General features: G+C 47.6%; 2 protein-coding genes across 2 annotated transcripts in view; both read right to left on the minus strand.

Moving 5' to 3' along the window:
* Positions 1 to 25924, minus strand: part of ST6GAL1 (ST6 beta-galactoside alpha-2,6-sialyltransferase 1) — a 485891-nt gene that overhangs the window by 110641 nt on the left and 349326 nt on the right. The gene's annotated exons all lie outside the window — the stretch shown is intronic.
* On the minus strand, positions 13164 to 16014 carry RTP4 (receptor transporter protein 4). The gene is made up of 2 exons (XM_060639504.3): positions 15753 to 16014; positions 13164 to 14818 (listed from the first exon to the last, which is right to left on the minus strand). Exons 1-2 carry the CDS (start codon positions 15932 to 15934, stop codon positions 13804 to 13806), a joined length of 1197 nt encoding a protein of 398 aa, XP_060495487.3. The 5' UTR covers positions 15935 to 16014; the 3' UTR covers positions 13164 to 13803.

Here is a 25924-nt window from a genome sequence, read left to right on the forward strand (position 1 = left end):
ATTAAAAAGTCTCCACTGTCGGGGCGCCTGGGTGGCTCAGTCGGTTGAGCGTCTGACTTCGGCTCAGGTCACGATCTCTCGGTCCATGAGTTCGAGCCCCGCGTCAGGCTCTGGGCTGATGGCTCAGAGCCTGGAGCCTGCTTCCAATTCTGTGTCTCCCTCTCTCTCTGCCCCTCCCCCGTTCATGCTCTGTCTCTCTCTGTCTCAAAAATAAATAAATGTTAAAAAAAATTTTTTTTAAATAAAAAAAAATAAAAAGTCTCCACTGTCAACTAAAGACAGGAGGGGGTTCTAGACCCAAAACCTCGAATTAGAGCTGGCTTATGAAAAGCCAGGAGCGCTGCCACTGTGATGAGAAAGTGGGTTGGAAACACTGGAGCCATCAAACCGGTTCTCAGAATTGGTATTTCACAATCCCACATGCATGTAAAGGAATGTGTACAGGAGCAGGCAAAGCAGATAGGAGGATTTTGCCAGAAGCCCTCTCCAAACTTCTCCTTGTATCTCAGTGACCACCTTTGTGTCAGACGCTGGTTTATGAACAAGTCGCTCGCCTTGGATAAATTAGGCTTTCCCTGGAGCTGGGGGTGATGCACGTGAGCTTTGTGGATGGATACCTGAAAAAAAAAAAAATGATGTCCGTAAGGAAAAAATGGGAAATGGGCACTGGGTAGGCAACCCACAGTACTCATGAACTCAGATCTTTAGATCTGTCTTGGCTCTGCACTCACTCAACTGCTTCATCCTTTACCTGTCTCAGATTTTTGGATTCCAACATGGATCCAATGACAGTGCCCCCCCCGCCCCGCCCCATCTAGAAGTGGAATTTACTCACCCCCACCCCATCTAGAAGTGGAATTTACTCACCCCCACCCCATCTAGAAGTGGAATTTACTCACCCCCACCCCATCTAGAAGTGGAATTTACTCACCCCCACCCCATCTAGAAGTGGAATTTACTCACCCCCACCCCATCTAGAAGTGGAATTTACTCACCCCCACCCCATCTAGAAGTGGAATTTACTCACCCCCACCCCATCTAGAAGTGGAATTTACTCACCCCCACCCCATCTAGAAGTGGAATTTACTCACCCCCACCCCATCTAGAAGTGGAATTTACTCACCAGGGGAGGAAGCCAGATGAGAGAAGGCAAGGTTTTGAGAAAATGGTATGGAGTGTGGAAGACCGCAAAGCACAGAACTGAAGCGGAGAGTTGAGGAGTAAGACTCCCAGCTCTCTTGTTAACCCGCTGTAGGACCTTGCATACTCAGTCTCAGCATGCAAATGAGCCTCAGTTTTCCCGTTTATTAAATGTAGACAACAGTACTGGCCTCGGTGTTGTTATGAAGATTCATCGAGATACTAGAAGTAGAATCCTTTGTGCGTGGGACTTGTAATGGATATTTGATAAAAGTGGCCATTATTATATGATTTCTTAGGAGAAGTTGGGGGAAATGGTGTGTGTGTGGGGGGGGGGGGGTGGTCAGTAGAGACAACAGCTGGTCCTGGAGGCCTTGAGGACAAAATCTGAGTAAAGTTTGATTTGAGGAGACGAGAAATGGGCTGGAACCACTCCTTCCTATCCCTGTTCTGTTTTATAGTGCAATCGCAGAGAAATATCCCTCATCGATGAGACAGCTCAACAGACAAGGTACTAGTGTCAACGTCTTTGTTCCTCCTGCCTCCTCCCCTATAAATCACAAAAACATGCACCTCAACACAGGTGTGTGAACTTGAGCGTGTTACGTTCTTTCTCCGGGTCTTCATTGCCAAATCTATAAAATGCCGATCGCTCCTAGTCTCTTACATCCCCTTGGCCCTAACATACGAGTAGCAGAACAAAATTAGAATTTGGGTATAACACTTCTAAAATGTTCCCATTTCAGGGGCGTCTGGGTGGCTCAGTCGGTTAAGCCGCCGACTTTGGCTCAGGTCACCATCTCACACTCAGTGAGTTCGAGCCCCGCATCGGGCTCTGTGCTGACAGCTCGGAGCCTGGAGCCTGTTTCAGATTCTGTGTCTCCTTCTCACTGACCCTCCCCTGTTCATGCTCTGTCTCTGTCTGTCTCAAAAATAAATAAAAACGTTAAAAAAAAAACATTTAAAAATAAAATGTTCCCATTTCATCCCAAACTTGTGGTCTAAACCTCATGATGGTTATCAATTTCACTAGCCTTAAGGAACTCCTCCTTCTTGGAATTTTTCTCTTCTTCTTATATAGAGGATACAAAGATTGCAAAAACAGGCTTCAGAATCCGGGCGTGGGGGTAGATGATTCATCCCCATTATGTTATCTTTTGAATGTAGTTAACAGCTACCCCGGCACTACCCTCGTTCCTTATCCACCTGAATTCCATTGTAGACAAACAAACAAAAAGATAATGGAAAAGGCAATCTTAGGGAGACACTAGCGAGTCTGATGGACTCTGGTAATGAAGTTATTACAAACTCTGCCGCCCACAAAGATCTGGCAAGAGCCAAAGAATGGATGTTTGTGCAGATGCCTTGTCATAGCTCTGTGTCATTCGCCTGGGGCTACCAAATCTCTTGGCAAATAGTAACTCGCTTATCCTCAGAGCCTCCCAGAAGGAAGGGCATTAGTATGCACTCTGAGGAAGAGCCAGGAAATTAGAGTTTTTCTAAAGCCAAAAGGTCAATGCTGGCTTTGCAAATCTACCTGAAGCTTTCTAGGTTTTATATGTAGGTTCTCACTCCCATTTGGGAAAACAATTACAGAACGCTTGAGTTTAAGAACGACAAGGGTTTTCAACAGATACCTATGCCAACTGAGTACATTCGTACTTAAATCCCCTTAGTTAACATCTTCACTAGGTGTCCTCTAACTTCTCTTGAAAACATCTAATGAAGGTTCCAAAAGAGACTATGCGAGGAAGCAGCCCAGAGACAGTGAAATATGAGGACTGAGTGTGGAAGGGCGGGTCACGGGACGATTAAAAAATCCTCCTGTAGGGAAGACAGGGAATAGTGAGACTGTACCTTGCGTTTGGGGCAGGTGGGAATGAGGACCCATTTTGGGCTTCCTCAAAGGCCAGTGTTGGCATGAGCAGAACCTTAAGGGAATAGATGGGCTGGACAGACGAGAAGTAGGAAATGTACCACTTTCCTAACCGGTGTCCTTTTTCCCATTGATGATTTGGCTCTTGTCTGTCATGGTCTTTCTGGATTGAGTTGCAAGGACAGAAAGATTGGTTTGCCCAAAATGAGACTTCAGTGATTATCCTACATCTCCTGTTGCATCCACACGACTCCTGAAACAGAATGCTATGGGCACCAGTGACAGTCACAACGAAGTTTATTGCAACGAGAGGCAAGGCCGACCAATCGGGACCGACACTCTTGACCAGAGTGCAGCCTCGAACAGCTGAGGTACAGGGTTTTTATAGCCGACCACATCATCTTATCACCTGGGAACAGAACAAAGAAATAGTTCCCAGATGGGGGTGGAAACAGTTCAGACCTTCTGCCGGTTAAGCTGCAACCAGTTGACCTCCTTGACCCTGCCTCTGGCCCACTTTTTCAAAGTTCTCAACATGCCCTTGCCCCAATCCAATCAAACACCAATCCAGTTGATTTCCCTTGAACTTTCGTTCCCTTGATTGATAGGACAAGGCCGTTATCTCTTAACCTACAGTGTCAAAACAAAGCTGTTACTTCCCAAGACTACAGGTTAGCCCTACACTACAATTTAACCCTTACACTCCTAGTAGTTATTAGTGTGATTTTTGACAAGTTAAAAAAAAATTATCTGAAACTTGGAAATAGGAAAAGGAGATTATTGGGTACTCTTTCAGTGCCAGGCTTGACTTCCTATTTACTGGATTAGTTTTCTTCCCTATGAGGCAAAGGCTCATTGGGAAAATTTTCTTCCACAGAAATGCAAATAATTTCTTCCCAGTGGAACTAAGAGCCTCAAGGTTTACAGTTTATGATCCTGTTCAACATAAACCAGTTTTTGTACAGCTTGTAACCCCGCAAGCCATTAGATTACCTACACATATCTAGTGTTTCAAATGCTCTTTGGGCCAGTTTTGAATCTTACTGCTTTCCACATTACTTAATGAGCTCAATAAAATCTTTGAAATGTATTCCTTTAAAATCTGTATGCATGAAAGACGTGGCTTTTTATCTTTTTTAAAAATTACGGTTTAACAGGGAGCTCACTTCTGTCTCCAAAGATCTGGTTTCCTTATTTGTTAAAAGATGCCTTAGGACAGAAGGTCTCTAAGGGCCCAGTCTAAGGTCTCTGAGCCACTAAACCACCTTGAGCCCTCTTTCCCAGCTTCCCGGGGTCTCCAGGGAAAGGGCTACCTTAACTCTCTGGAGCAGACAAATTGGGCCTGCCAGACAATTTGTCACCCAGGCCCCAGAGAGGTGGTCAGATCACACTAGAGCACTGTTCTGCCTACCTGCAGCAACTCTAAAGGTGGTTCTAGAAGGTCCCAGGAACTGGACTACATTGTTTTGCCAAACTTTTTCCAACCAGTCCCTGCTTCCCAATATAAACCTTAGAAACTCCCAGTTCCACATCCCCAGCCTTTTAGTTTAATTTGGATGGTAAGGCGTCTTCCCCCAAGTGTTCACCTATTTGACATCCTGAAGTGGAAGCTGGTACCTTTTGGCTGCCACTCGAGGCAACAGAGGTCAAACAGCGACACCCCCCATTCCCACTGCTGCGAAGGGACGGGTCAGGATTGCTCTGGAAACCTGTTTCCGGGTCTGACATCTGATGAATCTGTCGTTCCAAACCTCCAGAGGCTTCTCTCCCTCTGCCTTCTTGGCCAGAGGATGTTTAGCCATCATACTCCAGCTGAAAGTGCCCTGACTTCATGGGAGTGAAGATGTGAAGGGGAGATGGGTCAGAGAACATGAAACCGGGTCAAGGAGACCACTGGATGCATTTAGTGTTCCTTAAAATCCACAGATTTTGGCCCCGGACTATCCAACACACAGAAAAACTCTTCCATTTCAGGGGATGACTGATTTTGTTAAAAGGAGGGTGTTTTTGTTTTGTTTTGTTTTGTTTTATTTTGTTGAGCCTCCTCGGGTCAGATCTGTTTGCCTCAGAATCAACTCGGTGCTCACAGTGTTCTTAAAATAAATATTTTTGTTTCTGATTCCAGCTTGGCTGCCAGGCCTGACTGATAACACTCATGGCTTGGCGAGGTGCTGCTGAATTTCTCTGCACACGTTCCTTCCCTCCAGGAACATCCCCATGCTTTATTTCAGGATTCCAGTTAATTCCTCAGCTTGGGGATGGAGTCATGTTTTCCTGAAGGCCAGCCACATCCTGGGCCTTCAGGGCTCTTGGACTAAACAGTTTAAGGTGGGGCTGGGGACAGTGGGAGAGGCGGGGGCGGGGGGACAGATGAAATTTGGGCCTAAGGAAAGGCCAAATCACATAATATTTATTGGATACCTAGTGATTACACAAGATCCCATAGAAACACAAGCATCAAGTGCTTGGGTATGGTTATCCTGGAAATCTAATTTGAAAACAATGATGTATTATTTAACACCCTGAATGGGTCTTTTTAAAAAGCACCCTTCTTCCTTTATAAGAGAGCTTAGGGATCATCTACTCCAGTTTAAAAAGAAGTTTCTCCAAATACTCTGGGCGAAGGAACATTTGTGTCTCTGAAAAGGAAAGCCAACTCCAAATAGATCGCACATCCCTTTACAAAACTCAGGTACAAGTCGTCTCCAGGACCACATCCTTAGCAAGAAAAGAAAAAAAAAAAAAAAAAATGTAAATGAAAGGCCGGAGTGGCTTTGCCCCCAGCCACAAGCAGGGAGAGAGGAAGCGCAGAAGAAGGAGCAGGACAGAAGGGGTGCTCGTCTCGCCCCCCGCCCCGCCTTCCCCTCTGTCCCAGGCCCCCGCCCGAGGGCGCCCAGCCCCACTCCCGCCCCGCGGCCTTGGCTGCCCGGGCACCCCCTGCGCCGCGGGCCTTTCATCACCGGAGCCAGACCTAGCACAACGGGAGGGCGATTTGGTCCCGCGCGGCTTTGGGTGCGGGTCGCCGCCGCGCGGCACGGGCACGAAGCGGGGACAGAGGAGGCGCCCCGCGCGCAGGTCTCGGCACCGTCCCGGCCACCTGGCGGTCCCTCCGCGGCTGGCGGGCGGGGGCCGCCCAGCTCAGACCTGCCGCCTGGGGTCCCGATTCTGGGCGGCTGCGCGCCCGAGACCTGCACCAGGTCCGCTCGGGGGGCGGGTCTCCCCCGCCCCCGTCCCCGCCCCCGCCCCCGCCGGAATTTTCTGCAGTCACTTCCAGGAGCTATTCGGTGGGGGTCTGTCCGCAGTGATTTATCGGCGGCAGCCACGCTTGCATACATAATATTAAAGGTCACACCGTAACCGCAGCAATTTGTTCTAAAATGGAGGCCACCAAAATACTATTTTCGGGGAGTATTTTGCCACTGAAATTCAGAATTGGCGGCGCGAGTGAGGTTAAACAGCAGACCACGTTTCACGGGTGTGGTCACCGATTTAAAGTTCTCTGCAGCCAGGGCTCTCCCCTGTCCGCACGGGAGCCTCCCACCGCCTGGCCGGGGCTTGCGCCTAGAAAACCTCCCTCCGGCCGCATTCCCACAGTGTCTGCCTTGTGGCCAGAGGAGGAGTGGGAGAAAAGAAGAAGAGCCCGGATGTGAGAAAAGCCAAGGGCACAGGCCTGTGAGAGTAAGCAGCCAGCAGCTCAGAATGGGGAAACTTGGAGGAGCTTGGACATCTAATCAGATGCCTCAAAAGTGGCGTTTCATGTTAATTTTGGGGACAGCCAAATGTATACACCGCTGCAAGAAAAGCGGAGTGTTCTGTAACATCTATTACAAAAGTCCGCCCTTCCCCGCCCCCCTGCTTCCATTTCCCTTCCTAGAAACAATGACCTTTGTCTCTGGTCTTTAAACTCCACGTCTCTGCTTCTCGATTTTTCAAAACCATGCACGGGTTTCCTACCATCAAGATACAGATTTCGCGGTCGTATATACCCTCAGCCCCTCTGCTTTTAAGTCCTAATTTTTTGTTAAAGTACCCTTCAGGCATGATATTTAACATTAGGACTGTTTGAATGCTCTCGTGGCTAAGCCATATGGTCTCATTGCATTTACTTTCTGTACAACCGTTTTTGTTCGCCCTGCCATCAATGATCCCCTTGGTCTTCATTTTCTGTTTCTCTGCGTGGATTTTCCGTGTTCTTGTCTACCTCATCTCCATACTCTGTTGGAAGTGTGAACCTGCATACTTCCACACCTGCAGGTGCCTGAGGGAGCCTCTCAGTTTTCTCCATGTTCTCCTTAGACGCATGCTCTCCCGGGAAGCTTCTGTCAGCCAGCTCCAGTGTGGATTTGTTTGTCTTTTTAGGCCAGCTAGGAGTCAGTATTCTGGGAGCTGGCTTCTCCAGCTTTCTGGGAGCTCACCCAGTCCCTGTGCCATATGGGAGCCCCTACTGACTGGACTCTGGATGTTCACTCTACACTGCGGTGGGGAGAGGAGAGAGGGAAGGAATATCCTCTAGGGGCTTCCTGAAAATGGATCCACGGCAGGAAAGGAGGTAAAAATATGACCCCTTGCGTGACTGAAAATGAGGTTTATTCTGTACCTACATTTGACTGCGTTTTGGTTGGGTATGAGATACTTTGTTGGAAGTAACTTTTTTCCCTCAGAATTTTGAAGGCTTCGTTCCATTGTCTTCCAGCATACCCTATGCCAGTCCACTTTCTAGTGTCTTGTATTTGAACTTGGATGGAGAACCAAGGACTACCAGATGTTTGAGGAAATCCTCTAACACAAAAAACAGAGGCCAAAACAAGTTTGAGAAAAAGAAGAAAGAACCATTACTGAATCAGAAAATGACATCTGCAAATACACAAAAGCATGAATGCCTCTGAGACACATTGAGATGTTGGAAGGCCAGTGTAATTACAGCTCTAGGCCCTTTGCATGTTGTCTTTGTTTTTTTTTTGTTTTGTTTTTTTTTTTTTGTCTTGTTTTTCTTTCCAGAACTTTTAGAGTCTTTTTTATATCTGGTGTTAGAAATTTCATAATAATGTGTCTAGATGTGACCCTTGTCCATTCATTGCGTAGGTGGCCCCTCGTGGACCCTCTCAAGCGGGAAATCCTGTCCTTTTGTTCTAAGAAGGGCTTTTAAAGGTTTTGTTTTTTCATTTTCTGTTTTCTCTCTCTGGAGCTCCTATTGTTTGGATATTGGGCCTTCTGTACCAATATACTAGTTGTATCTATTTCCTATTTTTTATGTAGAGGATAAACAGGTAGGCAGCCAGTAAGAATATTTCTCAATTTATACAATCAAAAGAAACCACAAATGGATGATCAGGAATATGAGGGAAGCTGAACCAATAAAGTTAAAAAAAAAAAAAATTAGAACGCTTATTTAGTAAGATCGGAGCCACTTTTCAGACCCATAACTCATTGGCTGACAGAGAGGCTGGTTCCCAAGGGGAAAGAATGAGGCAAAAGTCCCTGGTCCTTCCTCAAACAGATGTATGGCCATTTATTTGGGTAACTGTATGCTGGGGAAAGGGGAATATCTAGACATATTGAGGGCTTTTAGGTTCAGGATCTGAATTGATATTGATCCCCAGGGATCTGAAACAAATCATGGACTGCTGTGTGAGTAGAAGTATCTGGGGGCCACATTATAAGCTGAGTCCCAGCTCACGTCAGGCTCATGATGAATACAGTGAATCCATGGGCTCACCCAGTGCATTTGGCCAATCCCTGAATGGATAATTGGAATGCATGCATGCAGTGGAAGTAGAACCCTTCTTTGGTTCTTTTTCCTCTGGGTAAGAGCTACTGTAATGAGAACAGCTGAAGATTTCTCTTTCAAAAAACCATGATACAGTACCATAAAAGCCGAAACTATCATGTCTCAGGGAGAATGGCAGAGATTAGAGCCACCCTTCAGACCTAAAAGACACAGAGGTGGTGATCTCCAGCCGATTCTCAATTAATTCCCCGGTCTAGCTCCTATAGAAGCCAGTCAAATCCTGGAGGACTGACGCCGTACTTTTCATACAGAGAGTATAGCAGCTTACATTTACGCTTTTGTCCCAGGACCATGTTTTCTCTCTCATCCTCAGTCATGATACAATCTGCAGAGCCTGAACCATTTGGACTTTCTGTAGAACATCACATTGGTTTACTCCATCAACGGTACCATTTTAATCAGACAAGAGGAGTAAGAAGTGGCAAGTGCATCGGAGACCTCACACTTCAGAGGGTGGGGGTCCTACAGAATCCTACAAAGGTTCCCTGCCATATCAGTAAAGGTTTTAGGGGCACAGTAGTTTGGAGCACGGCAGGATAGCGCTTCCAACGGGAAGGTCAAATTATAGCATCTTGACCCTCACACCTCTAAAAGGAAGCACAGGTCCTCACACCTCTAAAAGGAAGCACAATGCAATGCAAGTGGCCCTGCCACGTGGGCCATATGACCCAGTTGACCCTTTGGTACCAGGGTGCCCATCCGCATTAGAGAATTACACACCATTCAGAAACCAACTTCTGCAAGCCACTTGGCCTCATAGAGGTAAGACTCCTGATCGGGAGATATCAAAATGTAATGGGGCCAGAGATGCCCATTGTGAGCCAGATTCTGAAAGGCTCGTTTAGTCATAAGGTTGAGCAGGCCCAGCACAATACATCAGAATATGGAAGTGACACGGCCCGGGATTGAACAGAAGTCAGGGATGGAGAAAACAAAACAGCTGGGTGACCTGGGGGCCCAGCCCCCAGGTCAACCTCCACTGGTGCACTCACACCTCTCCCTCAGCTCACAGCTGATCACATGGTCAGGAAGAGGTTGTTACTTAAGACCAGTCAATAGAGGAAGGTAAAGGCTAGTCTTGGTTCGCCAGTAGTTTAGTTCAATTATGTGGTAGTAATTAGTTAAGATAAAATCATACTGGCGTCCTTATAAAAAAAAAAAGGCGGGGGGGGGAGGCCACCTGGGTGGCTCAGTCGGTTAAGCGTCCGACTTCGGCTCAGGTCATGAAATCACCGTTTGTGGGTTCGAGCCCCGCCTTGGGCTCTGTGCTGACAACTCAGAGCCTGGAGCCTGCTTCGGATTCTGTGTCTCCCTCTCTCTCTCTTCCTCCCTTGCTCTCTCTCTCTCTCTCTCAAAAATAAATAAAGATTTTTTTTTTTATTTAGAAAAATAAAGGGGAAAATTGGACACAGAAACACACATGTGAAGAACACCTCGTGAAAGTAAAAGGAGAGAGCAAGGTGATGCTACAAGCCGAGGAACCCCAAAGATTGCCAGCAATCCACGGGACGCTGGGTGAGAGGCATGGAAGGTATTCTTTCCCACAGCCCTAGCAAACTAACGCATCACATATTATCACATTAGAGAAATGACCAAATGTGGAGCAAAAGAGTTATAGCAGAGGTGATAAGGCCATGCAGTTTCCTGGTTTTCTCAAATACAACACCACCCAGAAGCGGCCAGCCTGAGGTACGGATCAATGATACAGCCCCTTAAAGAGGTGGCTGTAATGCTGCTTGGAGATGCTGCCTTGCAAAGATGAGTCACCGTCCACCGGGGCAGAGTAGTACACGTTCTGAATCAATGACCATTGTGTGTGTGGTCCCAGTGGTAGAGCATATGGATCTGGAAGTCAAGAGATGGAAGTAGGAGCGACCTTGTTTCCCATCACTCTCATTAAATCAGGCGCCATTTTCGGGTGTCCCATCACCACAACCCAAGGCTCTGCAGGTCTGGCCACCCCGGGTGGGGACTGCTCCCACTAGGGACTGTGGCAAGAATTGCATGACCAGCGAAGGCTGGTCGTCTCAGACTTTTTTGCCAAGAGAACAGCAGGCAAGAAAGTGTCACTCTCCTGATCATCAGAGGGAAATAGGACACGGGGAGGGGGGTGCCCAGGAAGAATATATTTGGCACCCAAGTGATCCACTGGCGCCTCTCTTGGTACTTTCCTCTTTTGGTACTTGGTACTTTTGACAGTGGATGGACAAATGCAGAAACCACAACTGAGAAAGGCCTTGTGAGGAAGGGTCCACACCGCCAAGATGAAGGTCTGGATAGGCTGAGCAGGTAAGCCACCCGAACAGCAGAGGTGCCCAGGTAAGGGGAATGGAGAATGAGTAGTAAAGGGAGATAGTTGCCATCCCAAGACAGATGCAGTGATGGGGCTTAGTTTGCTCGCTATCTTTCCTCTTATACGTTTCTTCAGGAAAAAAATCCTGGAGGATTCAGGGAGCATTTTAGACCAAGCAAGTGGATTGGAGTGGTGCAAAATATTGCCTGTCGTGGAGGCTGTGGTCCCCTGGCCAGAGCCCGGCCTTCAAGACCAGGGTGTTCATTCCTCCAGCTTTCAGGAACATTGCCTGCATAAGACTTGTAGCTGAGATTCCCCCCAAAGACTCACCCCCAGCCAGAGATAACTGCCTCACCTGAGAGTGCTGCAGAGAATCGGTCTAATTCATGTTTCGTGAAGATGATACCCTCTCTTGTCCCTCTGAGGCATAAATCATCGTTTTGAAATAGGTTTTGGTTTGTTTTCTTATCTTTAAATTATCCGTTTTCTCTGACTCCCCACTTTTTTTTTAAATTTGGTTTTCTTCTTCGCCTTCACAGTTGATATTTCCCTTCACAAATATCAAATATTTGATAAGCCCTTGGCAATCTGTCCACATGAGGTGTCCGACCCTCTGCAGGGCTCTTGCATCTGGTGGATTTACTCTGGAGCTAGTTTGGCTAGTCATTCCGCTAGATGAAACTCATCACCACAGCCCCCCCCCCGCACCACCACCCTTTTTCATAGATATGTATTGTTTTTTCTCTTGAGCTGATAGGTTTTCCCGAAGAGGACCCATCCACTCTCCTGTGTATTTGAGGGGCGGGTGCGTAGGATATAAGCCTGGCATCGTTCCTAGGTTTGGGAGTGGGTAAGGGACTGCCATAGTCAGTGTATAGACTTTGACTACCTTTCTGATTCCTGGGTGGCACTCTGTCCCATAACATCACCCAAGTCCCTGAGTCCAGAGTCCTTCTAAGTCAACGTCTTCAGAGAATAAACCTGGAGTCAGTTAAGAGTGGTGACTGGGCTGCAGAGGGCTGGAGGAAAGAAACGTGCTGTAAACGCCTTCAGCCAATCCCCCTGCTTCCACGTCCCCAGCAGCTTCCTTCAGCGCGGCTGTGGCCTCCGGTTTTGAACTTTCTGAAATTGTGCCGCATGAATTGCTTTGCGCCTCAGTTTTCCCTCACCTGATTTCTATTCCGGATCTCCCTACTCTGCCAAGTCAGTGACCTATCACTGGTCCTGCAGTTTGCCGGCTTCTACCCACTCTCTTTACCCTTGTGTGCTGATGCCTCCCCCCCCCCCCCCCCGCCCCCTTTCGCCGTCACTCAGTAAGATTTCAAGAAAGCTCAGAGGGAAATGCACGTGTTCAATCTGCCATGTTTCACTGGAAGACATTAGCCTGTTTTATAGATGGGGAAACCGAGGCCCAGGTTTCAGGATTGGCAAGCTCTTCCGTGCTTCCTCATCCAGTGCTGGAAGAAGGGAGAGAACAGGATAGCTCCAGGGGTCACCAGATCAAAGGGAGTCTCTTCTGGACGGGGGCATTTGGATAGATTTAAGTAGGGGAGGAAGAAGAACAAGAAGGGATTGGCCTATAGATATTTCTAATCTACAAAATGCTCTTTTTATTGTTGTTTCAACGGAAGCATACCTAAAACATAATTGCCTGATCCTTGGAGTGATCTTGATAGCTGTATTACTTTCCTATTACAGCTATAACAAATGACCACAAATGTAGTGACTTAAAGCAACGCAAATTTATTATCATGGACTTCTGGAGGTCCAAAGTCTAAAATCAGTCTCACCGGGCTGAAGTCGTGCGTCCACAGAGCTGGTTCCCTCTGGAAGCTCTGGGGGAACATCTGTTCCTTTGTCTTTATGAGCTTCTAGAGCTGCCTGCGTTCCTTGGCTCATGGCTACTTCCTCCATCTTCAAAGCCCATCACTGCAAGCTCTCCTGCCATCGTTAAATCTCCTTTTTCTCACTTTGACATCCTTGCCTCCCTTCTGTAAGGACCATTGTGATTACGTTGGGCCCATGCAGATAATGCAGGATAAGCGCCTCATCTCAAGATCTTTAAAAAAAAATTTTTTTTAATGTTTATTTATGTTTCAGAGAGACAGAGATAGAATGCGAGGGGGTTAGGGGCAGAGAGAGAGGGAGACACAGAATCCGAAGCGGGCTCTGGGCTCCGAGCTGTCAGCACAGAGCCCGACGGGGGGCTGGAACTCACGAGCTGTGAGATCATGACCTGAGCCGAAGTCGGACGCTCAACCGGCTGAGCCACCCAGGCACCCCTCAAGATCTTTAAAGTAATCACACCTGCAAAGTCCTTTTTGCCTGTGGCATATGCACACATTCTGGGAACTAGGACACGGATAAGTTTGGGGGGTCATTATTCTGCCTACCACAATAACTTTCTGATCACACTCATGACCCTCGGTTCTTGTCAAGATGTGGCGTCTATCGATATCTATAGATACCGATATCTATATATCGAGTGGATGAATGAATGAAGAGCTTTTAGTGAGTCATCAAATATTTATTATTGGGTCCATTATCTGCTAGGTTATGTTTTAGACTATCTGCCAAGGAGATCTAGGAAACTAGTGTTTATTCTTACAAACTTGACCCTGCACAGTCTGCAAGCATGTTCTGTGTCGTACTAAAATGGCAACCGGTTCATTGATTACTGTGGAAGTGAGACAAAAGAAGACAAGCTTATCGCCATCTTCCTTCTTCTAACCATTTGGCTATGAAAATGACAATGATACAAATACCACAGAGAAAGTAGAACAGGTTCAATCTCTCCTCATCAACGAAGTAATCTTGTTGCACTAACGGAGCGTATATGGGATAGCTGTTTGGAACATTTCTGGGTGAACTTCTCCAGGCAGCTTGAGTTCCACTGGAGGCCGAAAACCCATGTGTAGCCACGGAGTCTGTCCACGTGAGCTGTAGGTTTGACCTAGAGGGGACTGTTCTCCCTATAGTCTGAGTGTCTGACCCTGATGTAGCCTTTGGGATTGCCCTCAACGTGGTCTTCGGGTCTGTCCCCCGTGTGGCCTGCACACTGGCCCCTTGTGTGGCTTGTGAGCATGCCTGCTGTGTGGACTGTTGTCCTACCCTCCTGACAACCTCAGAGTATGTCCTGCAGGGGGCCTGTGGTGCTGTCCCCCGTGTGGATTGTAAATTTCCCTGTGCAGCCTGCCTGTCGGAACTTGGGGTGAGCTGCCTGCTGGTCTCCCGTTTGGGCTCAGCAGTGGTGTGGCTGGGCCCTGACGCCTTATAGACATAATGATACCCATTCCATTGGCTTTGGCTGAACACATCACCAGTGGGGGATGAGGAACCAGTGGGAGAGAATGGGGATACTGATGGCTCCGTCGTGTTGTTTCGCAATCTCAGTAAGCAGAAGCCCAGAGAGCAACCTTCACAATTGTTTGTGTCATGGGACCCATCCAAAGGCACCTCCCGAATGATCGGTAGCTCTGAAACCTTCTTAAAGTCATAGAATTTCTTCAGAATACGCAGCACCACGTTTTTCAGAATCCTCATGGTACTCTCTGGGGAGAACTCAGGGTTCTCAAATCGAGACCAGGAACACTTCTTGCACCTCTGAGCAAAGAGGCGCATAATCACCTGACCCTGGGATTTGTGGGACTCCAGGTGCATGTGACATAGGATATGCACTTGAGCAGAAGCCCAACTCCGCTGGCATGAGGAACACTGGAACCTGCAGATAAAAGGAACAAGGCCGTGTGCCTTCAGGTGATTGCTGACCCGAAGCAGGTTGGCCTGCCTGGCCTCAGTCTCTGAGATCTCTTCCAGTTTGAAAAAGTCCACATGATATTGACACATTGCCAAATAAGAATGAGAGGGGTGGGCGCCAGGGTGGCTTAGCCAGTTAAGTGTCCAACTCTTGATTTTGGCTCAGGTCATGATCTCACAGTTCGTGGGTTCAAGCGCCCGTCAGGCTCCGCGCTAACAACTTAGGGCCTGCTTGGGGTTCTCTCTCTCTCTCTCTCTCTCTCTCTCTCTCTCAGAATGAATGAATAAACATTAAAAAAAAAAAAAAAGGATGAAAGGGATCGTGTTTTTAACAAAGCTTTTCCCTGTGAGCCACCATAGCTTCTATCCTATGTGGCCCCACGTTTGCCTCTTTGCCAGTAAAATATCTCTGCGTGTCTCACGGGGAGGGGTCCTTCTGCCCCCTGCCAGTGAAATTTAAAACATTTTTTGTAATGTTTATTCATTTTTTGAGAGAGATGGAAAGAGAGAAACAGAGCGCAAGTGTGGGAGGGGCAGAGAGAGAGGGAGACACAGAATCCGAAGCAGGCTCCAGGCTCCAGAGCCTGACGAGGGGCTCAAACTCACAAACCGTGAGATCGTGACCTAAGCCAAAGTTGGATGCTTAACTGAGCCACCCGGGGAACCCTAGCATCCCATTTGTGGTTTCCACTCAGGTTAAGGGAGGAAGCCTAGTAAAAGAAGAAACTTCCTGCGTTAAACAAAATGGAGGCATTTACATACTAAAGAACACTGTGCAAAGGGAGATCCTGGTGACCCTTGTTCCTTTAACATGCTCTGAAAGGAACCCAAGGATGCTGCTGAGGCTAAGCTGGCCTCTTCGTCCAAGAATGCCCACTGAAAGGCAAACTCTCACTCACCTGCCGAATCCTTTCAGCTCGTATTGCTTCCACCCTTCTGCAAGGCAGTTTGGATCGAGATTCTTATCCAACTTCAGGGTCCATCTGGCCCGGGGTTTCTCCTGCTGCATCAGTTCTTGAAATATCTGCTCCCATGTCCCAACATCTAAAACCGTTTTCTTCTCCTGAGGCTGGGGAGCCATGCCTGGTGAGTAACTCAGTTTTATTTGGCAACTTGCAAGAGGGGAAAGAGAAAAAAAAAAAACATCAGTTTCAGTTTCTCTGTCAGGAACATACGTCAGCTATTTTCTTAGGTTTCGTTTTAGACTGAGTACACAGAACAGGTCTTTGTTCGGAAGACAGAGGGCAGCAGAGTTTTGCTAGTTTGTGAACAGGACTCTCTAAGAGATATCTGAATACAGAGCTCTGTTCTAGATTCTGGGGGCATTTGTAAGTTACCTGAGTATTTTAATTTTCTCTTATTTTTACACGAGGCCGAGCACTTTGCTCGGCTCTGGGATAAATACCACCGACTAAGAAAGCAGCTTCTACCCCCGCAGATGTTCACATTCTCACGCAGACATGGGAAGGTAGTGTGGGAGCGTGTGGTCAATGTTGGTCTCATGCACCCAGTGACTCTGGAGTTTAAACTCAGATGGGAGAGATAAGACAAGCAGGACCTTATGTCCTTGGAAGCCCCACTAGGGTTACTGTGTCCCAAATGGGATCAGTCTAAGCCTTCTCTGGCTTTCTAGATTTTAACATGTTCCCCTTCTTCCCTCCCAGCCTAGGGGCACCTGGGTGACTCAGTCTGTTAGGGAACCAACTCTTGATGTCAGCTCAGGTCATGATAGCATAGTTCATGGGCTCAAGCACCCTGTCAGCCTCTGTGCTGACAGCACGGAGCTTCCTTGGGATTCTCGGTCTTCCTCTCTCCCTTTGCCCTTCCCCCTTGCTCTCACCCTCACTCCCTCTCTCAAAATAAATAAATAAACTTAAAAAAAAAAAAAAAGCCTGGAAATCCCTTAAGCATCAACTTTTTCTCTTTATGGCAGTCATCCACTTGATAATTTATTTCTGTAGTTACTCGAGCTTGGGGGTAGAGGGGGCTGGAAGGATTTGGTTTGGTCAAAGGAGAGAAACAAGAAACTAGAAATGTAGTCCCTGATGTAACAATAATTTTACTTCAATTTTAAGCATCTCTTCGACTCCCAGAAACTCTATAGGTATATGCAGAACAGAGAACAGAAAATTTTGAAGGAATAATCTGGGGAATAATGAGGCTGGATGACCCCTAAGCTAACTCCATATCTCCTGCTTTGGGGATTCAGAATAAGGAGAAATGAGTACTAGAATTGGGGCGCCTGCTTGTGGGTGACATCAGCCATATCTTTACCTCCTGGACCCCAGGATCACTTGTCGAATGAGTGGCAGAGTGGAAGACTTACATTTCTCTGAGGCCACACTGAATCCCAGGAAAGTGTGGGCTTGTCTAAAGGAGGGGTTGAGGGGCACCTGGGTGGCTCAGTCAGTTGAGTATCCGACTCTTGATTTCGGCTCAGGTCATGATCCCAGGGTCGTGGGTTTGAGCCCCACATCAGTCTCTGCACTGAGCATGGAGATTGCTTGGGATTCTCTCTCTCTCTCTAATGAAGTAAAATTTTTAAAAAATTTAAAAAAAAAGAAGGAAGGAATGGTTTTCTAATGGTAGAAGAATAGGCAGAAGGCAGAAGAAGCAATTTGGGGAAATCCAAATGGGGGTCTTCAATCTGCTCTTCTGAGGGTTGCCCTCTCTGGGCTGGGACTCCTGGACATATCCTAGGAAGGACTGTTGGTCCAGTGAGGACTGCTTCTCAGCCAAAGATCAGCCTAGAGGGGAGGAAAGGTGTTGAAATCATACTGTCATAGAAGAACGTAAGGGAAGGGGTTGGTTCTCCACACCACTGCCCCTATGCTGCATGATTATGGCTGTTCACCACTACGTAGAACAGGGAAGGCAGAATTAGACAGTTGTCTTTAAAAGAACAAATAACACGTCTATTACGTACCATCATCTCCTCGTCCTCATTCTCAAGCTATCAGGAAAGACAGATATATACCTTCACCGTCCTTGTGTCACTTTTCTCCACTTGTCCCTTCAGCTCAGAGCACAGTCCAGAGCCAGCCCACCCGGGTTTGGGTACTCGTTCCACCACTCTCTCCCTTGGAGGCCCGGGGAAGCGCCTTCACTTCCCTGTACCTTGGTTTCTGCATCTAAAAGATGGGGATAATAATGCCACCTACCTCACAGGGCTGTGCTGAGGATTGAATGAGTTGAAAAATAGTTACCAGCGCTTAGCAAGCAGACAGAAGCGTTTGCTATTTGTTGTTGCTGTGTTACAGGTTTCCTTGTTAAGTTACCATAAAACCTTTCTTAAATATGTTGAGGATAAAAACAAAGCTAAATTATATAGAATATATATACTATTATATATATGTATAATATGATATGTATATGTATATGTGTGTGTGTATATACATATACATATATATGTATATATGTATATGTATACATATATATACGTGTATATATATGTGTATATATATATTAAATAGTATACAGGATGAAAAAAACTACAAATAAATGTGCACATAAGGACTCAGAGAGCTCAACAGCCCCTTAAGAATTCAGACTGGGCAAGAAAGACACTAAATAAATAAATAAATGAATAAATAAATAAATAAATATCCTAGAAAGAATCAGAAGAACTATGTAAAGTCAAAACAACTCAAAACCTCACAAGTTTTCGGGGCGCCTGGGTGGCTCAGTCAGTCGGGCATCCGACTTCGGCTCAGGTCATGATCTCACGGTCCGCGAGTTCGAGCCCTGCGTCGGGCTCTGTGCTGACTGCTCGGAGCCTGGAGCCTGCTTCGGATTCTGTGCCTCCCTCTCTCTCTGCCCCCAACCCACTCGCATTCTGTCTCTGTCTCTCTCGAAAATAAATAAACATTAAAAAAAATTAAAAAAAAAAACTCGCAAGTTTTCAAAGGGGGAGCTTACTTCACAATTTCCGTGAAAATGTATTTGGCTTCAGGCCTTACACGGTCCATGCAGGATGCTGGGGTGTGCCCCCATAGGCACCCATTTGGATGTTAGGAGTAGAAGGATCTTCCGTGAGCTTGAAGAAAGCTGAGCCCCAGAGAGGAAGGTGACCAACCTCAGGCCACCCAGAAGCCCCTGCGAGTAGAGCCCACGAGTCCTATTCTTTCTTTTTTTTTTTTTTTTAATTAATTTATGTATCTTGAGAGAGAGAGAGAGAGAGAGAGAAAGAGAGGGAGAGACAGCACGCACGCTAGCAGGGGAGGGGCAGAGAGACAGGGAGAGAGAGAATCCCAAGCAAGTCTCCAGGTGGTCCGCACAGAGCCCAATGTGGGGCTCGAGCCCACAAACCATGAGATCATGACTTGAGCGGAAATCAAGAGCCCTTTGCTTAACTGAGCTGCCCAGGTGCCCCCTACCCCCACTTTCCCATTCTTGACAGCACTTCCTCTTTTGCACTACAGGCAGCCTTAAAACCAGAGTCAGAACTAGTCAGGCCCTATTCCAAGGCTGTGATGAAGATAAAGATATGTTAAAGCAGGGTCTTTAAACCCTTCCACCCACAGGGCACACCAGTGCCGGAAAACCAGCAGGCTAACGCCACACGGTTCACTGGCTTTTCTCCTGTCCCTGACTCACTTTACCCACTTGTTCCAGCCCGCGGGGATCGCCTCTTGCATTAACCACCTACACCACGCTCTGATCTCGGGTGTGCTTCCTGAACCCCAACCGAGACAAAGAGCCCAAGTAACTTTTCTTCGCTTCCCTCCTTTGTGTACAAAGGCATTTTCTGCTCTGGCGCATAAGGAGCTGAGAAGACATCGCTGCCATCCTCACAAGAAAAAAGCTCAACAAACTGAAAACGAACCACTCTTCTTAGATTCACTAGAGAATTGGGGACGTGGGGCAAACTGCTACCCAGACAACTAGAGAGACAAACAGGGGGACACAGAGGATCACAGCTTACCAGAGCCAAAACCCAGGAGCAGAAGCCACCACAGCTGGAACCAGTACTGGCCAGAACACTCGAAACTGCCATCGGCCAACTGCTGGGGGCTCAATGAAAACTAGCTTAAGAATTGAAAATCCAGGAGGGCCCAGTCTTAGAAGAGATTCCCATCCTTTCGTGAATTCTATCTCCAAGAACCCCACGAGGTCTCTTCACTATGAAGACGGACAAAATTCTTCTTGTGCTTTCAGCAGGGGAAGGAGGAAAATAACCATTTTTTAAAGATACCAAGGGGGACGCCAGGGTGGCTCAGTCGGTTAAGCGTCCGACTTCGGCTCAGGTCACGATCTCTCCGTTCCGGAGTTCGAGCCCCGTGTCAGGCTCTGCGCTGACAGCTCAGAGCCTGGACCCTGGATTCTGTGTCCCCTCTCTCTCTGTCTCTGATCCTCCTCTGCTCTCTCTCTCTCTCTCAAAAATTAATAAACATTTAAAAAAATTAAAAAACCTAAAGATACCCAGACCTCTCTGTTCCTAACAAGGTCTTCTGTCAAGGAAAGCTTTGTCACCAAAATCACACTTGGATTTTATAAAAGCCTAACTGACCCAAGGGGTGGGAAATACCCAAAGCCAACGGCAGCTGGCCTCCACCATACACATGGGAACGACCCCAGCGCTTCCCACGTGTGACCTCCTTTCTGCCTGCCGTAAGGACAAACCTACCAATCTTGCAATGATGAGAGAAGCATGAGCTCCACAGGGCAGAACTACTCCTGGGCTGTTCTCTGGGAGAGGAGCCAGGTCCCACACAGGGCGAACTCATTCTCCTCTCAGCTCATAATATCTGGGGGAGAAAAAAAGAATTCAGTCAGCCATCAAGATTCCCAAACATGTGCTAGAATCATTAAACCATCAAACCACAGAAGAGGTTTTTTTTTTTTTTTTTTTAAATTTTTTTTTTTCAACGTTTTTTATTTATTTTTGGGACAGAGAGAGACAGAACATGAACGGGGGAGGGGCAGAGAGAGAGGGAGACACAGAATCGGAAACAGGCCCCAGGCTCCGAGCCATCAGCCCAGAGCCTGACGCGGGGCTCGAACTCACGGACCGCGAGATCGTGACCTGGCTGAAGTCGGATGCTTAACCAACTGCGCCACCCAGGCGCCCCGCACAGAAGAGGTTTTAAAGGCTCTCTAGGTCCCATCCTTTACTGGTTCACTTTGTAATGGTTATCATTTGAATTATAAGTGCAAAATCAGATACAATTCTTGGGGGAAGAATTGTCAGTGGGGGAAAAGCTTGGGCTCCAAATAAGAAGATGAAGGTATACATTCCCCCTCTAACATTTACCGAGTTACTTAAGCTCTTTGAACCTCAATGTCTTCATCTATGAAATGGGAATACCCATCCCACTATATTAAATGATGTATGCACTAATATGATATAAATATGAATCAAAACTACAAAATACTAGGGGCGCCTGGGTGGCTCAGTCGGTCGGGCATCTGACTTTGGCTCAGGTCATGATCTCGCAGTTTGTGAGTTCCAGCCCCACATCCGGCTCTGTGCCGACAGCTCAGAGCCTGGAGCCTGCTTCGGATTCTGTGTCTCATTCTCTCTCTGCCCCCCATCCCATGAGATAAATAAATGTGGGTTTTTTTTATTTTTTTAATGTTTTATTTATTTTTGATACAGAGCATGAGCAGGGGAGGGGCAGAGAGAGAGAGGGAGACACAGAACCCGAAGCAGGCTCCAGGCTCCGAGCTGTCAGCCCAGAGCCTGACGCGGGGCCCGAACTCACAAACTGTGAGATCATGACCTGAGCCGAAGTCGGACGCTTAACCGCCTGAGCCATCCAGGTGCCCAAGATAAATAAATGTGTAAAAAATTAAAAAAAAAAAAAAAAACCTACAAAATACCAGGTGGCATCACTTCAAAAAAGAAGACTATACAGCAGCTTGAAATAGTTGTGCTTGGATGGGCCAGAGCATTTGAACTCAATAATTCAACAGTAAGGAAGAGACAAGGATCCACTTATGGAAAGAAGAGACACAGTTAGACTGAGAACTTAGAAAGTGTCTGTGTCTGTGTCTGTGTCTGTATGTAGAAAAGTAAAAGATAAGATGAATAACCAAATTGTAGAGCATTTCATCTGCTAGAATGTACCTTTATCCCCACATCTATGTTGTCCCTCTAGTAACGTGATGGCTTAGGACTCTTAAATAAGAAATGCTCCAGAACGGACACATCTAATGGAGCTTTATAAAATACAAGGGTCCAGGCACACCTCTGAGAATTCTGATTCTGCAGGTTGAGGGGTGGAGAGGGCATGTAGTTTTTAAAAGCTCCAAGAATGATATTGGCATACACTCTTGCCTAAAAGTCACTAATACGTTAAAAATCTGAGGCTCGGGCAGTCCGAACCACTCGCCAAGAGCTAACATTCTGAGCGGCAGCGACAGGAGGCTCAGCCGGGTGCTTTGAGTCCCACTTGTGCACTTTCTTGCACTGTGTGATTCGGGAAGGCAAGGTCAGCCTTGATTAGTCCAGTCGTTGAGTTGCCAAGGCTGAGTGGCCCTGGCATCAGAAAGCAGCTTGCTTTCTGATGGAAGGAGTCCAAGAGAAGGCCACAGTCGTTCTGTACGAATTTAATCAACAATGGTATACACTGAAATCCAGGGAAGAGGGCTAGGAGCAATGGAGGCAGATCAGCCTTGGCCATCGTGATGCAAAGTTGCAGACACGCTGCACGGCCTGCAGCTGTGATTGGTCCCTCCAATCAGCAGGAACTTGGCTTTTTACCTCTGCGGCCTCAGGCTGGCCATGACAATGCAGCCCAGGCCTTGGGGACATCCTGGTATCACTGAGAATTCTGAAGCGGTGCTGAGAGCAGCCAAGAGGCCAGGCCGGCAGCAGGAGGCAAGCGGGCTCAAAGCCACAGGTCCCCCAGGGGTGGTTTGGGGAGTATGTTAAAGGATCCCTGATCCCGATCTCTAGGTAGATGCTTGGCAATATTTTCCCCCCAAGGAGAGTTTAGGAGATGGGTGTTGGAGCCATCTCAGAATCTGACCTAAAGTCTTCCAGGAAGTTATTGATTTCTCCCAGTTCACTCCCCCGATCAATTTCACAGCCTGGTTCCCATACCTCCCTGTGGGACGCTTTTCATTCTTGGCCACAAGATGGAGGGTTAGGCTTTCCACTGTTGTTGGAGGAAAAGAGGTCAATTCTCTCTCTCTCCCTGCCAACTCTTCAGAGATTTTTTTTCTTTTCCATTTCAGTTTTCAAAATCCAGATTCATTATCACCTTGTTTCGGTGAGGAGGGGCTCAGCTGGCCCTGGGAGCACCTTTAATTATTGAGCATCAGTAGCAAGTGTCAGATCCGCAGAGAGCTCGGTGAGTAGGGAGAGCAACTGCTTCTGAACAAACCGCGCGGTGCACAAGACCTGCTCTGAAGGCAGGCGGGCTGGGAGATTGCAGGTGACGGATGTGGCTGCGGGCATCGGCACTGCCGCACTATTTTCTCCCCTGGCTCTTCCCTGCCAGCCCCACGATTTATAATGCTCTGTCGTGTCCAATTTTGGCCACAGCCTGGTGAATGTCATAAGGCTGCAAACACTGCGAGGCTTTACTTTCTGTGTGTTTTCTCCCACTTTGCATTTGTTACAATCCATGTCTCCCAATAACCGATTAACTTTCGGATCCACTTTTTGTTCTTGTTAAGCTCCCGGGGCGCGGGAAATGAGTATTCAGAGCACGCCCGTGTGGCACTGAGCTGAAAAATTATTCTGGCACAGATATTTAGGGAGAAGAAAACGAGCTACTATTCCCAGGGAAATTGATAAACAAAATGGATCGGATTCGGGGGAGAGGACCCGGATTTGAATCCACGGCCGATTGCCATGGTCTGCTCAGGCACCATTACCGGGCATCTCCCTGCCTCAGCTCCCTTTCCGCGTAATAAAGCATTGGTTCGGACGGTCTCGGGCTCAGCCCTTTCAGTCCTAGTGCTGGCATTCTGTGGGTGGGTTGAGGTTATGGATCTACATTAGGGGGTGCAAAAGGGTCTTTCCGTATCCCAGATTCTTGTGATCCACAGCCTCAGGTTGTCCCAAGGCGGTATTAGGGTAGTGAACTTTAGAGCAGTTCTCTGAAGGTGGAAAGCCTACCTCCTGGCAGAGCTTACTTTTCCCTCAGAGAGAACTGGGGAGTAGGTAAAGCTGAGGAGGAGATCTAAATGTGCAAGAGGACAGTGTGTAGAGGTCGGTGCCTAAGACAAGGGAGGGGTGGTGAAGGAAACAGGACTACGTACCTTGAGGAAGGGAAGATCCACTAGACGGAGGGCTAGCTAGAATTACCAAAGACCTTAGGTGTGTGCAGAAGCATGCAAGCTTGTCCCTGGGAACGCCAAGGGCTGACCCGAGGGGGAAGCTACAAGAAGAGCTTTCATACAACGTAAGGGACAACTGAACAAGACTGTCATTCCAAGTGGCACAGAGACGGAGTGGCTCATCCTACCCACCAGCCCCTCTCTCTAGCAGCATCGCAGGAATTTTGAGTAACACACAGAGGGCCAGATTAAGAATTAAAGATGGGGACTGACATTCAAACTCTTCCAGGAATGGACAGGGCATCCCCATAGAGAGGATATTGAACAGTTCACCACCAAAGGTCGGCTGGAGGAGAGGGCTCTAGGGTGTCTCCCTGGATTCATTAAAATCTCTGAGTGCATCTCCCTCTCCCCTGGTATTGAAAATAAAGTGCAGGAGAAACTGGCATTGCCCTGCTTGGCTTGGTGCAAGTCCAAGGGTCAGTGTAAGTGGGCTAAGTGGGTGCTTGTTTGCAAAAAGATTATGATAAAGTCTAGGCGACCACACTTTCCGTAGCTCTAACCCTCAAGTCAGTGAGCACACAATGGTCCACGTTCATTTGTAGCCTTCAGAAATGTTTCCACTTTTCTCTGCATGATTTCCTTAAGTGCCGGCTGCTAGATAGATTTGATGTGTAACAAGTACGAGTGGGTCTAGATTTACAGATAAAATGCAGGGGAGAACTGAAAACAAGACATTACTTAGGATCTGCTCTTGCCTTGAGAGGAATGCTCTATTTCTAGTCTCCTGAGACAAGGCAGCTTTGATGACGAAAATCCATCTTGTATTCCGGCTCTAGTCATTTTCAGGGACTTTCATCTCCACTCAGTTAAGCCACACTATCCCGCGACCTCATACTTGACCTTGTCATGTCCCAGATTATCCAGTGTCCAGCTACAACCAGCTCTCTCCTTCGGCTACTCCCACCAAAGCTATTGCTAGACCTTGCCAGCCCCTGCCCTCCCTACCCTCTCTGTCCGTCAGAGCCCTGCCACCTTCACCTCCTTCCGTCTCCAGATTAGATAAGGTGGTCTGATGAGACTTGTCCTATCTGACTGCTAAAAATCCCAACCATGGGTGAACCTGCTTCCTGCTTTGGTCAAGTACGTAAGTAGCCTGCCGGATGCTGTTGGGAAAACACACACCTGTGGATGCCATTGCATATTTACGTTTCCGGTCTCAGTAGAGCCCTCTACCTTGTCCAGAAAATTCTCGGCTTCCTTCTCTTCCACTCTACTGCAGCTATTTCGAACTGTGTACGCTCTCCCCCAAATCCCAACCTGCCGTTTTCCCAGCTCACGCTGAGGAGATGGCTTTACCCTACTCACCAGGAAAGCCGAAAGCTTCAGATGATGACCTCTTCAATGTCCTGCTACCAGACCTACAAACTCCTTTGTGCCCATCCCTCTGTCCTTCCTTCCTGCTTTTTAATGAGGTGTCCTTCAACCTAAGTCGAGCAATGACTCCCATCCTTCCCGAAGATCTTGATGTTTTCATTTCCTTATTTCATATTTCTGATGGTTTCTGTCTACTGATGCTTCCACTTGTCATTTAAATGTGTTGACCCCACCTCCCCTTCCAGCCGTCACTGACATCCTGCCTCCCCGTCGTAGCCACTTTCTCAAATGAGTCACACACTCACCGCCTCTACTTCCTTACCTCCCACTACACCTGACTTCTGTCCCCAACACCCCACTCATCCCAGCCTCACCATCGTCTCCCTTAACCTTCCTGTTCCTAAACCCACTGGGTAATTCCTAGTCATCATATGACTTGGTCTCTGGGCAGAGCTTCGGCCTC

Source organism: Panthera onca, chromosome C2 (genome assembly GCF_046562875.1).
Source record: "Panthera onca isolate mPanOnc1 chromosome C2, mPanOnc1 haplotype 2, whole genome shotgun sequence".
Lineage (NCBI taxonomy): Eukaryota > Metazoa > Chordata > Mammalia > Carnivora > Felidae > Panthera > Panthera onca.